Here is a 15,138-nt window from a genome sequence, read left to right as displayed (position 1 = left end):
CCAAGATAGTTTCTGCCTCCTCACTTTTTTCTTTGCAAAGTAGCTTTGTAATGTCCTTTCCAGTCATTCAGGCAACTGTACAAATCTGTTTTCTTAGATTTCTGTGTAGTAAATCCTATGAACTTTATAAATCATAATGTTACAATCTACTGAATTTATCAATTCAGCAATCCATCTATTGTCCTGTATTGTTAGTTACAGGGTTTATTTATATCTTCATATATTAATTACTTTATTTTCCTGCCCAGCCAATGTATTCCTGTTTTACATATTCCATGTTTTGTGCATGTCTTGCTTTCTTGATAGCACGTATGAATTTCTATTATCAATTACTGACATTTAGTGGAGTGCAGTCAAACAGAAGTGTGCTTTTGAGCCTCTGGATTGCCCTCTGGATTTTCACTAAATTTTAAACTTGTTTCCAGTTTCAGAGTAACTGGATGCTTAATTTTACATGCAAGTGTAACTATGTCCTGTAACTGAATAAGCAGAGTAAAATTTAACAATTTCACAAAATCAATGTATGCTAACTTTTCTGTTGTTCAATAGCAGTCAGAACTAAAGTTCTACTGTTTCATAGGTTTTGTTGCAGATGCTTGAAAACATGAGGGAAGGTGATAGCATTAAACTGCCAAAAGATGAAATAGTATATTTGCTTTTGTCTGTAAGACATTGACCCTACAATTATGTCAGTAAGGCCAACTATCACAGTGACAGCGTGTAGCTCTGCAAAATACCTAATGAAAATTATTCCTAAATTTCTGCTCAACTTCTGTATTTCAGTTAAAGTACTCTCAGGGGCAAAATAATCTTAACAGAACAGCACTTCCAAAAAAAAAAAAAATCTTTAAAGGATTTTCTTTAATCCTGGCAAGCACCAGTTCAGACTTCTCATATAACTGGATAACATTTATAAGCTTAGAACTGTATTGGTATGGGTGATATCACTTTCTCATAAAAGGAATTGCAGAACTCTCAGCTTATTTCTTACCATGTAATGGATTTTTTCCAACACGTTTAGTTATCCATCTGCTTGCTTCATTATGCAAGCACAAATAAGCTTCTTAGCTTTTTAATTTTAATTTTTTTTTTTTTTTTTTGCTTTTTAATACAGCAGTGGTGGCTTTCTTCTCAAAATAATGTATTTCAGTGTTTGGGCAAGAGTTCAGCTTCAGTTTGCTCACTGGCAATACTGCAGCTTATTCTTTCTGATGGGAGGGCATACTGATGGAGTAGTTTTGACAGTAGTAAAATTCTTCCTAAACAGGAAAAAGCATATGGAACTGGAATCAGAGCTTCAGTCCCTTCGGAAAGCAAACAAACATCTTGAAAACATTCTGGAGGCAACCAAAGCACACAAGCGCCGAGAAGTCTCTCAGTTACATAAGTTACATAGAGAAACTCTTAAGGTATGAGAATAAGTTTATTTAAAACCACACATACTTACTCCTGAGTTATGTGAGAAGAGACTTTCATTTGTATGATCCCTTAACCTAACTCGTGTTCTGGCATGTAATCCATATGTGATAAACCAGATACGATGCTTTTTTGTTCTGAAATACTGAATGACTGCTACTATAATCAGATGACAAATCTGAAAAAGTGTAGTGAACATTTTATTTCATTATTCTGCTTAGATCTATGGAATACAATACCAGACAAAGTCTTAATTCCATTTTACAGTTAAAGATTACAAAGCAGCCTTTATTTTATAACAGAACATAACCACTCCAACAAAAGCTTACCAGCTAAGATCTCGCCTAGTGCCGCGAATAAGCCCAGAAATCTTAGATTATCATTCTGAAGATTTTCAGTGTTCTGAAGAGATGATGGATGATATTTTGAAGGAGCCAATTCCCCCAGAGATGAATGAACAAGCATGTGAGGCCATTGCTGAGGAGCTCAAAGTGACACAGGTGAATGTTCTGAATAAAAACTGAAGTGTATGTGTAACTTTATTGTAAAACAGGTTTTGGCATGAAATACTTCCCCCTCACCAAATATATTTTAATTTGCATGGAAAGCTGAAGCACTTGATGAATACTTAAGGCGTCACTAAACAGTTCTCTAATTATACATTGTATTTAAGAGGATTCACAATGAAAATACTGAAAGGGATTTGAGAGCTGAATATCAGAAGTAGTTTAAGATACACAGGGCATTTAAACTTTTACTGTATTAACCTGATAACTTGTCTCTGAGGAAACTTCTTTATCAGTCCCTAGTGACAGCTATATTTGGAACAGTACCCAAGAGTAATATATAATACTGCATTATTTGACGCAACCTGCCAATAGTGGACAATTCTTGTCCACTATTTACCTTAATTGTTTTGTGTCTTTCCTAAAGGTCAGGGAAGGTCTTTTGTCACATAGAAGAGTGCTATGAGGTTATCTGAACTACACTATAGAAGTTGGAACTAACTTCAGTGCCTGTAAAACCCTAGCAAAACAGCCAAAACCCCTCTTTAATGCTTAACATAGTGCAGAGATCCTGTAAGGAATTTAGCTAGTGTATATTTTGAATAACTTCTTTTTAAAGCCTTATTTCTTCAAGGTAATCATGTCTGAAAACTGTTTATTGGGTTCAGTCCTTGTATTCCCCGACGGATTTTCTTGTGTTCTGTCAGTTTAATTAGCAATAGGAGAAACTGGCTACTTAAGACACCAGTTTATTTTTTGAATGTTCTGTTTTCTGTTGGTTCAGGTCATAAAAAAAGAAAGTAGTTGACATTTTTATATTTAATATGCACAGACTGCCATATGGCATGTGAGTAACTCAAAGATGGGTGCTCTAATTTTGAGTGTCTGTTTTGTCACAGGAGCAACTGAGCTCAATGCAGACAAAGCTGGATGAAGAGGAAAGCAAGAATATAAAACTCCAGCAGCATATTAGTAAACTGGAGCATCATTCTACGCAAATACAGGAGGTGAGAGAACAATATAATACAGGGCTATATGTGAGTGTGTGTATGTGACAAAGTGGTATCTACCACGCTCATATTACTGTGTTGTCTAGTGAGGTCTGCGGTGTTACTTGCATTTTGAATTTTGAAAAATTTACATAGCATCATAGCTCAGGGCTGTGCAGGAAGACAAGGACTTCGTTTAACTCTGCAGGTTTGGTTTTTTGGTTTTAAATGTGATTCTGAGCCTGCTTGATCTTAAATATAAGCAAATAGGCACTCAAGATGTCTGTTCTGGCCAACTTCATGATATCTGGAAAACAGCAATAGAGAAATTGTACACTTTGGAATGCTGAAAATACTACTTGCCTCAGTTGGAACTGACCTGAAACATCCTTACTCTGTAAAATAGTAAAATATTTAGAAGTCTTCCTTAAGTGCTAGTTTTGATTTAACATAGAAAAGGAAATAAGGCCTGTGTTCTTCATAGATCAGTCTCATTTCTGATAATTCTGAAGTAGATCTCAGCTCCTAAGCCTTGGGTTGCTTTCAAATGAACTTTTTAGATAAGCAATATCTTCAGTGATATCAAATTTTTTTTTCTATGGATTTCAGATTCACCCAGCATTGAATTTAAAGAAAAATGCATCTTGTATTTATAATTAGCTGACTAAATGCTCTAATATATTATTAAATTACTGTTACAGCTCTGTGATTTAGTCACTCCTACATTTCCTTCCATTTAAAATTTTTACTTTTCTTCTCAAGCTTCTTTCATCCGAAAGGAATGACTGGAGTAAAGAACGCCAGGATCTCCTTGGACAGATAAAATCGCTTGAAAAGCAATTTCAAGATAGTCAAAGCAAGACTGACAGTAAGTCTGTGACACTGATATTTCATATGAGGTTTTGAGGTGTCTTAATGTTTTGAATCAACAATAGCACATGCTGAGTAACTATTTGGGTTGTTAGTCACACTGGTTTGATTTTTTTAATCTTTTTTTGAAAAGAAAAAAAATCTCTAATACTTGCAGAATAGCTTTTCTCTGCCCAGTCTTGCACAGTATACAATATTCAAAATTGTGCTCTGTTCAGCCTGAATTTGGAGAGAGTACAGGATATAGTATTTTAAAAAGAAAATATTAACAAAAAAAAAGGGAAAATCCTCCATTATTTGGAAATGAAGTGATATTGTCTGGAATGGTTTTGATTCTGCCTGTACTCTTCAGTTCTTAAAGTCGATGTTTCATTGACCTTTTCCATTTACAAATCTTTTTTGCGTGTGACCTTCAAGGCTCATTCCACTGAAAATGTGTAAAGTTTTGTGAGACTTTCACAGGCCATTCTGTAGTGTTACATGTCCTGTATCTAGCACAGTTTTCCAAATAACATGTAAAATATTTGTTTGGTTTTTGACAGTATTAAAAAGTGAAGTCTATGACTTGCGCATTGTCCTGCAGTCTGCAGACAAGGAGCTCTCTGCTGTAAAACTGGACTATAGTGCCTTTAGGGAAAAGCAAGAGAAAGAAATGAGTCAGCTTTCTGGTAGACATATGGATGTGCAGTTCCAGCTGGACAGCATCAGGTATGTTGGCAGTTTGGTAAAATACCTTAACCTGCTTCCTGGATGCATCCAATGATTTAGTTCTTTTCTGTGTGTAAACTTGCACTTTACATCTCTTATTTAAAGTTATTATTTTGTTCCTATGTCCTTTGTTTATTTTTTTTGCTCAATTCTTTCCATGCCTACTTCAGAGCCATGAGGGGGAACATGGTGAAATTAGCAGAAAGAAAATAAAAGGCTTCCTTAATTTTGGTTTGCTGCAGCATTTTCCCATTAAGTAGGATAGAACTATAAACTTACTGATCTCCAAAATTTAAGTAGCTGAAGAGGCATAGTTTGGGTTTTTTTTTCCCATTTAGTCCTAAAAATAAACATTTTATTTCTTAGTCTGGTCACACAAAGCAGATGACATAATCATACTGCTCTAAAAATACAAGCAGAAAGAAAGCATAAAAGTAAACTGAAGCTTGGCTATTGAAGCCCGAAAAGCTCACTACATTGTATGCAATAATTGCCATTATTATTGGCAGATGAAAATCAGTGAGGCTTTTAATCATTAGTGTGACTTAGTTATGTTGGGGTTTGTTGTTTGTTTTTGTCTTGCTGGGTTTTAGTTTTGTGAGGTATTTTTTTTTCCTGGAAAGCTTAGTGGGTCATGTCTTAACTGAAGTCATTTTTTGAGTGATGCATTGTGAGACTGAGAACCTGCATTTGAAACTAAATGTTGATGCCTTCTGTGTTAGCGGAAGTACTGACTGTTTGGAGGGTGTTCTTTCTATAGGCTCTCCGTTAACAACATGATTCATAACACTTTTCTAGCAGCTCTTTTTACCCCTCTTTGCTTTTCACTTTGAAAGATCGAATGAAATACGTTTTCATGGCAAAAATTTAGAGGGAAATAACCCAGACTTGCCCAGAATATATGAAGATTTTATATGGGTAAATAACCTAGATATCAATCTGAGCAGATGTAGGTACTGAGGGTCGTCCAATCAGTCTTTTGTGCGTCAACTGGCTAAAAAAAAAAAAATTAAAAAGAAAAATGGATGAACACTATTATCAAGACACAATGACTGAAATTTCTATAGAATTTTGTATGAAGGAAATTTTTTCTAGGGATCAGAAAGAGTACTTTGCCTTCTCTGCCAATGCCACTTAAATTTCCTGTGCCCTTCATAAATTTGGGGTTTCTGAGTTTAAAAAAGGTTACCACTTATGTCAGTCACTTCTTTCTAAAATAACTACTCTGTATATTATCTGAAGAATATAAAAATAATCAATTGTATCTTAGAATGAAACGAACCCTTATCTTAATATTGTGGGTGGGTTTGATTGCTTTCTTTATAAAGGTTAGAACACGAAAAGATTCTTGAAGAAAAAGCAAGCCTGCAGGATGACTATGACAATTTGCAAGAAGTAGCGAAGTTTGAGACAGATCAACTGAAGCAACAACTTGAGGACAGAAAACAAGAAGCAGAAGCCATGAAAACTGAGCTTTGTGTAAGACAGTCAAGGATTTTAAAGGACTTCATATAGTTAGTCATGTAGCCAGATTGTTTAATTCCTCTTATTGTATTGCTGATAATAGATTCCACAGTAATAATAGGTTTCCTGGTGATTTCATTTGGAAGATGTACCCAGGACCTTTTTTAAAACTTAGGCTACCAGAAATATGCAATAGCATGATGAAGTAGTAGGTTTTTTAGCTGAAGAAATTGCTCTGGAAATGTTGAGGGAGATGGGTTAATTAGTAAAGGTATAAGAAACTGATTTGGAAAAGAATCCTGGCATCGAAATGCTGGTGATCTTTCTCAGTGCTAGCTAAGACTACCTTACTTATTCTATCGTTACAAAGCAATTTCTTAAAAATGTTCATAGTGGATGCGATCTTGTTAAAATGATCTATGGCTTTTTGTGGTGGATCACTGTCCTGCAATTTAGTTGATGCTGCCCTTGAAAGCCTGTCAGACTGCAGTGACTACAAAACAGCACTAAGGTTGCTCAAGGGCTTTTGCAAATGATTTTGCCTGCTTTTCTGCAGTGTACACTGTGCCTGCTCAGCAAGTTTGCTATAAGTTTTCCTTTTTATTGTTTAAAAGAAAACTGACATATTGAAAATTATTATTTTAAATTCCTTATGGACTAGTATGTTGAACCGCTGGTTAGAATTAGAAAAATCCACCCAAATTAGCCTACAGTTGAAAATTCTAATTTCTCCCTTTAAAGCCTTGGATATCGAGGAACATTATAGCTATATGAAATTATTATCAATGGCAAGTGAAGAACTGGTTGCTTAATCTGAATAAGAGTTTACAATTGAATTTGTCCAGGACAGAGCTAAAGATCTTTGTTTTCATTTAAGGTTTTGGGGGAGGGGGGTGTCAGTCATCTTAAGAGTTTGTTTAGATTTTTATTTTGGCTTAAATTATTCTTAAGACATTATTGTAACTTGTTATAACAACATATATTTTGATCCTCTAGAACCTTTTGAAACTCCTGAAAACAGAAAAAGAACATAATGAAAAACTAACATTACAATTACAAGAAGACAAAGAAAACAATTCAAAGTAAGTCTTAATTAGTGGTGGGGTTTATTTTCATCTGACTTCACTGGTTTTATCCTATGCTAGGTTTTGTATTGAGATGGAGATCCTGTTTATAGAGGAGCTGGGTGGAGATAATTACATAATGGCCTTTTTTTATTTTACCAACTTAGAACAACACTTCATTTTAATGTATTCAATTAACATGACAAATGTAATTTCATTGCAAGTACAGTTCTTCATGTCAGAGATAGTTCTACTACTGATAGCAGTGTATGGCTAATAACTAAACTACTAGTCTTTTGTATAGCACGAAGAATGTGATGGTTAACTCTTAAAAAAAATTAAGTGCAAATAAGAATAAACTTATATGACTTGATTCTTGTTAAAACTCTCTTATGTTCTGATTGTATTTCTCACTAGAAATATGTTTTCTTCTCCAGAGAGCTCTTGAAAGTACTTGAAAAAGCACAGGTGGAGAAACCATCCTCTGAAATGGTAACACAGTGTGAGCAGCAGGTACAACAGCAGAATTTAATGTCTATATTGTGTGTTCATGGATTTCCTTGTGCATTAATAGCAATTTTATTATGAACTGACTGTTCTGTTGATTACCAGCAAAATAAACATAGAGTCCTCAAGTTTCAGGTTGTTTTGTTGAGCTGCTGCTTAATTTTCTGGAAAAATAAGTCGGTTCCTTCCATTTTTTTTTCATGGCTTTGTGCTTTACAGGACATACTTCAGAAGTAATTAAGTCTCTCCTTCACAATTATTATTTCTTCTAGAAAGCAAAACTGCAAAAATTGGAACAGGACCTGGCTGCTGCTGAAGAGATTATTGTTTCTTTGAAGAAGACAAATGATACAGATAAGGTTTGGGCTTATTTCTGTTACCGATACCCAGTTTTGCAGGTAACTATGTTCTGTAGTAGAGTTGAAATCCCAGAGCCTTTCTATGATACTCAGTAATTCTGTGCTGCTAGGCAATCCTGGCTGTGTATCTAGGTAAAACAAATCCTACCTTTTACTGGCATGGAGTTTGCAGGGTGGTAGGAAAGTGGTATGCACTCAGAGAAAACATAAGATGACTGATGGTTAAACAAAAAAAAAATAAAGGTCAAGCTGTCTACTGGACAAAACATTCAATGCATAAACAATGCATAATTGCCCTGATGATTAATAGGGCCTTCTGGTCAGTGCCATGTGTAATGGGCTAATAGAAAATAAGAAAGGTGATGTAAAAATGTGACCGTATGTATCTTTATTAATAAAATCAAAGCACTTTTACAGGAAAAGACTGCTTGAGTGTTTTGAAAGCTTAAGTTCCAAAGTACAAGCATTTATGCTGTATGGAAAACAGGCATAAGAAATCACACAGTGCGTTTACTATCCAGCATGATGCAATGACAAGTCTTGCTTTTTCAATGCCAAAACCAAAAATTTGACAAGTATAAGGTCTGAAGAATCTGGTATTGTCAATGCCTTTTTCCATTACAAACAAATGAAACTTTAATCTATAGTACTTCTGTTCTCCTATTAGAAACTCTTTACAGCCTATGACCAAATGAGAGGGCTAGTCTTTTCTTCCAATGAACACAGCAGGTTATTTAATTCTTTATATAAGTGCTTAGAACAAAAGACAATGATCTGACAACAAATTTCCTGTTATTCCTTTACATGTGCATACTGAGGCCTTGTTTTCAAATGATTGTTTGAAATTCGGGATTGACAATTTATACACCAAAGAAAGCCCAGTAATAAAATATATATAAAATATATATATATTTTATCAGCATTATTTTTTTTTATGTTGCAGGAAGTTGTAACTGACTTGATGAGACAGATCCAGGAGCTGAGGTCTTCAATTAATCATAAAACTGAGTCCATAGATGCGCTGACAAGAGAGCTCGAGGATATAAATGTATGTTCTGTCATTTTGAAGGACATGGTATAGTTCTTCAGAAATGGAAGGCAATGACATGTCTTATCATGGGTCTCAAACAGCATGACTTGCTGTAGCGTTTTAGAAGGAAACTTCTTTGTTTTGACATGTTGAAATCTTCTGAACATTTTATGCCTAAGGCTGTCTTGAAAACTGAACTCTCCCCACATGGTGGGTAAAGAGCAGTGTCTCTAAAGGGACCTATTCACATCCTGTAAACTACACTCAGCTGACAGTCACATTTAGATTTTCTCAGAAATTGGCAATTTAAGACCTCAACAATTGAAGCTGAGTTGTAAATTCGTTTTTGAGGGAGTGAATTTTTATGTTGCTGATCTTACTATGTTCTACATCTGAAAACAAGTATAAAGAACTAAAACTATGTATTTGAATAACTGAATAAATAAGATGCATTTTCTTTATTAAAATACATCTAGTTTACAAACTGATAGAGCAACCCACAGAATGCTTTAGATAATGTGTATGTATGAACTATGAGTTCAAAAGGTCCGAAATGTTGATGAGACAGATTTCTACATATGGATATTTGTTTTTTAATAGTGGTTTTAGTGTTTAATATATATTGTGGTGGCTAATACATATTAAATTAATAATTCTTTTCCATTGTTCTGACAACTCATTTCTAATAACATAGTTTGCACAATTTAGCAAGTATATCATTCTGACTTTACTCATTGACACTGAGATTTTAAATGTTTGTAGTTGTCATCACAAGATTTGTGATATATATTTGTATTATGTTTGCCAACTTTCTTTGATAATGTTTTCCTAAAATATCGTAAAATGTAACTTAATATTTTCTGTAGTCCAAGTATAATCTTGTTCTGGCTGCAAAAGAAGAAAGCAAAGGAATCATAGAGGATCAGGAAAAGAAGATTGAAGAACTGAGGGAAGCCTTAGAGAGAAAACAAATAGCTGATAACATTGAGGTAAAAACATTAATGTTGGTGTATTATTTGTTCAACAGACCAATTGGATGTGGTTTTGCTTAAAATACTTGTGTAAAACTTAACCTCCTTTTAGTTCAAACTATAGCTAGTTAAGCTGTTCTTAAAGGAATTTTTCATGAGATACCTGACAAATTCAGTTAAATTATCACATTACTTGACATAAATATTTTATAAGCTGCTTCATAAAAACTTATGCTAAAAGCCTGGTTTAATTTTAAGGCCACCAAGGAATCATCAGCTGAATTTAATGGTAGCATTAGATGATGCAGCTGAGAAATTAAAATAGGTAGAAGAATATATTATGTTTAACATATCTCTTCCCCCACTGCTACTATATTCAGTAACATCTTTTCTTTACTCGTAATTTTAACTAAAAGCTCCACCTGCTGGAAACAGATTTAGGATGCATTGTTGATTCAGCTGCAGCTTTGCTTTTTAAAATGGTATCTTGCTTTTTTAACTCTTTCCTGTTACTGCCGTCACCATTATTTTGTGAACATGTCTTTCAGTCAAAACTACTAGCTTGTCCTTACATGTAACTTCTACAAGATCATCTGTCATATTAGATATGCTTAGTCCAATCATACCGCGCCAATAAAGTCTTTGAGTGGTGTTTGCTTCTCAAAAACCATTCTTAAATAGATTTCCACTATGTTTAATAGACAGGCTATCTTCATTAATCATCATATCTAAATTTGACATTTTGGAACCCAAAACAGAGTCACCTGCCAAATGGATCACTTTTGGGTTTTTTTAAAACTGAAATACCAATTCTTGCTACAATGTTATCCTTGGGTATATCTGGCTCCTGATAAAATCACAGTGTTTCTCCTTCTTTGACTTTGTACATCACTTACTAATTTCCTTTGTGCTTTCTTGACTGGACAAGAACTAATCCAAGGTATCACTTAAAATACTAAGTACTGTTTCTCCTTCTAGATTAACACACCTTGTGTAGGTATGATGCCCTATCAGATAGGGTGGGAATCTGGAGCCTAGAATAAATCCAGAGGTATCTACAGAATAGCAGTGCACTAAAAAGCTATAATTACTAATTCAGCATGGACTAAAATCTGTACGTTCTTTTCTGGCTTCTTATTTAAAGAATTATATCTCTTTTTAAGTGTACACTATACTTCAAAACAGTGGTTGATTTCCAATATCTCTCACAAGTATCTAACTGTAACTATACTGTTTCTTTTTTTTTCTGCAACTAAGACAATGGATGTGGAAAACATGCTAAGAAAGTTACAGATGAATGCTTGCTACAATTCATGATGAAAAAGTGGAAGGAAAAGGGTGGTACTTCTAGCTGTTAGCACTCTTCGCAACAATGACAAAACATCTTGAAACAACTGCTTTAGAGAACTAACTAACATTTCTTCATTTCTTTCTTTATGCATCCAATGACTTAAAATAGAGAGACCTTCTGTGTGAAGACTTGCATCACACCACTGATCAGCTGACAAGACTGACAGAGGCCTCTAAGAAACATGATTTGTTGCTTCAGTGTGCACAGGAAGACATAACAAAGAAAGAAGCTCTAATTCAGGAACTCAGGGAACAGGTAAAACAAGGAAATTCTGATAATTAGCTCCTTGGGAGGGAGCTGTGGTTAATTGTAGCTTCTGCAAAAGGTTTTACTTGTAATTTTAGAGCATCTTGTACACAGTACTCTTGGTGAAAAGCAAAGTAGTAGTTCAAAAGCTTCTGAATAAAGGCTAGATAACTTTTAAATATTTTGGAAATGGTGTCTGGAGATCATGAAAATGCTTACTTTGAAAGCAGAATAATAAAATCAGTACCTGTAATAAGAGCAACTTGAGGTTATAAGAAGTGTAACCTAGGGGATTACTTTTCCCTCTGCTTAACACTTATCCACAAACAATATCATTACGGAATGGAGGTAACTGTTGAGCTCTCAATTATGTGGTCTGAGTGTGATTTGGAGCTTTTGCAGCCCAAATAGCTATGTTAAGCCTTTGTCTAAATTTTAGCTCTAGTTGTCACAGCTGTCATAGTGCTAAATAATATATTTGTGTTGGCAAAAACTGTGATAAGCTAAGTTATTTTGGAAGGAAGAGTTCTTTTGTCATGTTAGCATATTCTCTTTGAGGAAACTGATTAACTCTACTGGTAAAATCTTTGTATTAAATCATGTTTCAACCAGTAATGCTTGCCAAGAAAGTTCATAATGGTTTTTCTGTTAGCAAGACCTTTGGAAGGTAGATTGTGTTAGCAAGTGGAAAAAAATTAAATACCAACAAGAACAAAACTATTAACTACAGAGTATACAGTAGATAATGTATATATGCTTTCAAAAAATGCTCGTTAGATCCAACTATTGAATAATTAAGTTATTAGGTAAATATAGAAAACAGGTGTGAAAGTGAAGTTTAAGGTAATCTAAACTTGTGTACTTAAGCTTGCTCAAAATAGAGATCTGGCTGCTGTTTTCTTTATTTTGTGTGTATTATGAGCTAATTTAATTCTCATTGGGGTTTCTAATAGTTGGACAAAATGACAGAAGAACTGGAGAAGAGAAAGAATGAATATGAACTAAAAATGAAGCAAATAGATTGTTTTGTGGACTCATCTTCAGTAATGTTTCCCCAGGTATGGCATTAGTGAGAGAAACATTTTCATAGTAATGACTGTTAAAACTCATTGAAAAGGACAAATAAACTTTACAGGCTTCAGACTGGGACCAGAAATGACAATGTATCAGGAATGGTTAAATCCCATTCACCTTGTTTGTAACTTAAATGTATTATTGATGATTTGTCTGCCAGGAATTTATTAACATATGTCTCCAATTAAGTGTTAAAACATGTAACCAATACATAGGGGAAACAGTTCTTTACTAATAGCTTGTGGGGTTTGTTTCTTTTAACTTGCCAGTGTCCAAAAACTCCCCCTAATTTTGATGTGAATTTGGTAAAGCTCTTGGAAACTCATGAGCAAGAAATAGCTGATCGGAGGGCTTCTGCAATAAATCTGGAGCACCTTGTACATGAACTGAATGAAGAACGAAGAGCTAAAAATGATGAAATTCTAAGGCTCAAGGTACTATGAGTTAATCTCTACAGCCAATTTGTAAAGTTAAAACAAGACACAATACAAAGTTCAGACTTCTCATGAGCTCTGCTTAGTGGTCTGTCCATTAAAGCAGGAAGGCAGTTCTTGGTCCTCTCTTCACCTAAGCTGGTAACAAATGGTGACAACTTGCTTGAGATGTCCATATATCTTGTTTTCCCAAGGACTGTCTTGTTTTGTGTTCATGGATATCAAATGGTAACATCGTTTTTGCTGACGAACTGTTCTGACTTATTCTAAATCAAGTTTCTAATGAAACTGTAAATGGAAGGATGATGCAGATCTTTTCTGGAGAACTGTGCTTGTTTTCTGAGAAATACTTGTCTCTTACTCAAAAACACATTCAGCTGTAAATGAAAACAGGAACTGCAATTTCATCTTCAAATAAAATGTTTCAAATTTCACTTAGGAACAATTAAATGACTTGGAGAACTTGCATCTGGAAATGCAGGTATTGGTGGAGAACAACAGGAATTTACAGAGCCTCGTAGAAGCTCAGAGACTAAGCAAGAACAGGTAAAGTAAAAGAAAATAAAAACCTGTTGTAACTTGAAGCAATTAAGATAAACTTACTGGTTTTATTTGAAATACAATCTTACATATTGTTTATATAATTAGAGATTGACTCAGGCTTTTCTATGAAAATTGCGTACTGGCTTGTAAACTTTATTGCCTTCAAATCACAAATTTTACAAAGGAAATGGAAATAGAATGTAAAATAATTACATGCATAGACATTTCTGTGTATTATATATTGCCATCTCACTTGTGTAGTTACGGATTCAGTAGATAGGAAATGTCCGAACGAATTGAACACAAGTTTTAACAGACGTAAATGGAACCAGTTCTCCATCTTGTGTTTCTGAGGGTAAGGAACAAACTTCCTTTGAAAAGATGGTACACTGCTGTATACCTCAAACTGGAGATATCCTGAGGTTTGGCTCAAACTGTAAGCTGTATAGCTTAGTTTTGGACAGAAAATAGTATGTTTCATGGCTTACCTTTTTTGATTTGTCTGTTTTCAATATTGTAAAGAATTAAATAATTTGCTGGTTTACCTCTTGTGAAAAGAAATCTTAACTAGCAGCAAATAATTCTGTTGATATTTAATGACAATTAATTTTTAAGGGGCAATTTAGTAAATAGTAATTTCATGGTAGGTAAGAGCTTAATCTTTTTTTGCCTATTAAATGTATAAAAAAACTGTTCCAGAACTTTTATCCCTATTCAATGAAGTATCAGTGTTGTCAGTTTTAGAACTGACTTTTTGGTAAGATGAGTATTTAACGTAAAAGAACACTATTACATTTGCAAAATTAAGTATTCTGATTAGAAGATGCTATAATTGTAGGTGTCTGTGCAGCTCTAATTTGTCCTTGCATTCTATGTATTATACAGTCATCTTCAATTATGGAGATAGACATTTGCGGAAAATATTCTGTGCACAAGGTGGGACAGCTCAGGTGGGATATTGAATGGGGATGTCTGTAGGGCCTTCTGCTTAGCTTGCAACAGACATTTGCAAGTGTTTGTGATCTGAAATGGGAATCATGGGAAAACAAGAAGTGGTTACCTTGCCATGGAAAACTGGATTCTGTGGCTTTGTTTTTCACACACTTTAGGGAGTAGGTTACTTGGACCAAATTTTTCCCAGAAAAGCATTACTTTTATGTTCATTTGCTGGATTTTGGGACCTTGGGATATAATTTGGATATGTATTAACAATTCCCAGCTGCTGTTAGTTGATAAGAGTTGTGGATTAAATAGATTGAAGGCTAACAGTATATTGCATGCTCTCTGAAAAATCAAGTTTAGATATTTCAGGTGGGGTTACTCACAGCAGATCCATCCCACGTACATTACGGGAGTAGCTGACAGCAGCAGCAGGTAGCAGTCTTTTCTGTGGCCCAGTGATAGAGATGATTTGATCATTGACGTCACATGGGACGAAGTAATGACATCTTGGACTGCATTGGAGGATGTTTGAGAATAGAAAATGAGACCAAGTGCCTGCTCTCTTCCAGTGTTTAGTGTCAGGGCAGGGAAGAGCGAGCTGTACAGGAAAGGTCAGCCTTCACCTCTGTAATGCTAAGCTGCAGCAGGCTCAGCTCCTCTGGAG

The 15,138-nt window shown here is 34.7% G+C and overlaps 1 protein-coding gene across 1 annotated transcript in view; it reads left to right on the top strand.

Annotated features, from left to right (window-relative positions):
• KIF15 (kinesin family member 15) overlaps nt 1-15,138 on the top strand; it is a 39,115-nt gene that overhangs the window by 18,118 nt on the left and 5,859 nt on the right. The window contains 15 exon segments of the mRNA XM_074840758.1: nt 1,268-1,409; nt 1,719-1,916; nt 2,822-2,929; nt 3,674-3,779; nt 4,324-4,489; nt 5,818-5,968; nt 6,950-7,035; nt 7,455-7,530; nt 7,797-7,883; nt 8,827-8,931; nt 9,780-9,902; nt 11,344-11,490; nt 12,435-12,539; nt 12,825-12,989; nt 13,429-13,535. Of these exon segments, the coding sequence (XP_074696859.1) occupies nt 1,268-1,409; nt 1,719-1,916; nt 2,822-2,929; nt 3,674-3,779; nt 4,324-4,489; nt 5,818-5,968; nt 6,950-7,035; nt 7,455-7,530; nt 7,797-7,883; nt 8,827-8,931; nt 9,780-9,902; nt 11,344-11,490; nt 12,435-12,539; nt 12,825-12,989; nt 13,429-13,535 (1,872 nt within the window).

The sequence above is a fragment of the Strix aluco genome, chromosome 1 (genome assembly GCF_031877795.1).
Source record: "Strix aluco isolate bStrAlu1 chromosome 1, bStrAlu1.hap1, whole genome shotgun sequence".
Classification (NCBI taxonomy): domain Eukaryota; kingdom Metazoa; phylum Chordata; class Aves; order Strigiformes; family Strigidae; genus Strix; species Strix aluco.
Note: the sequence above shows the minus strand (reverse complement) of the source record. Positions and strands in the feature narration are given on the sequence as shown.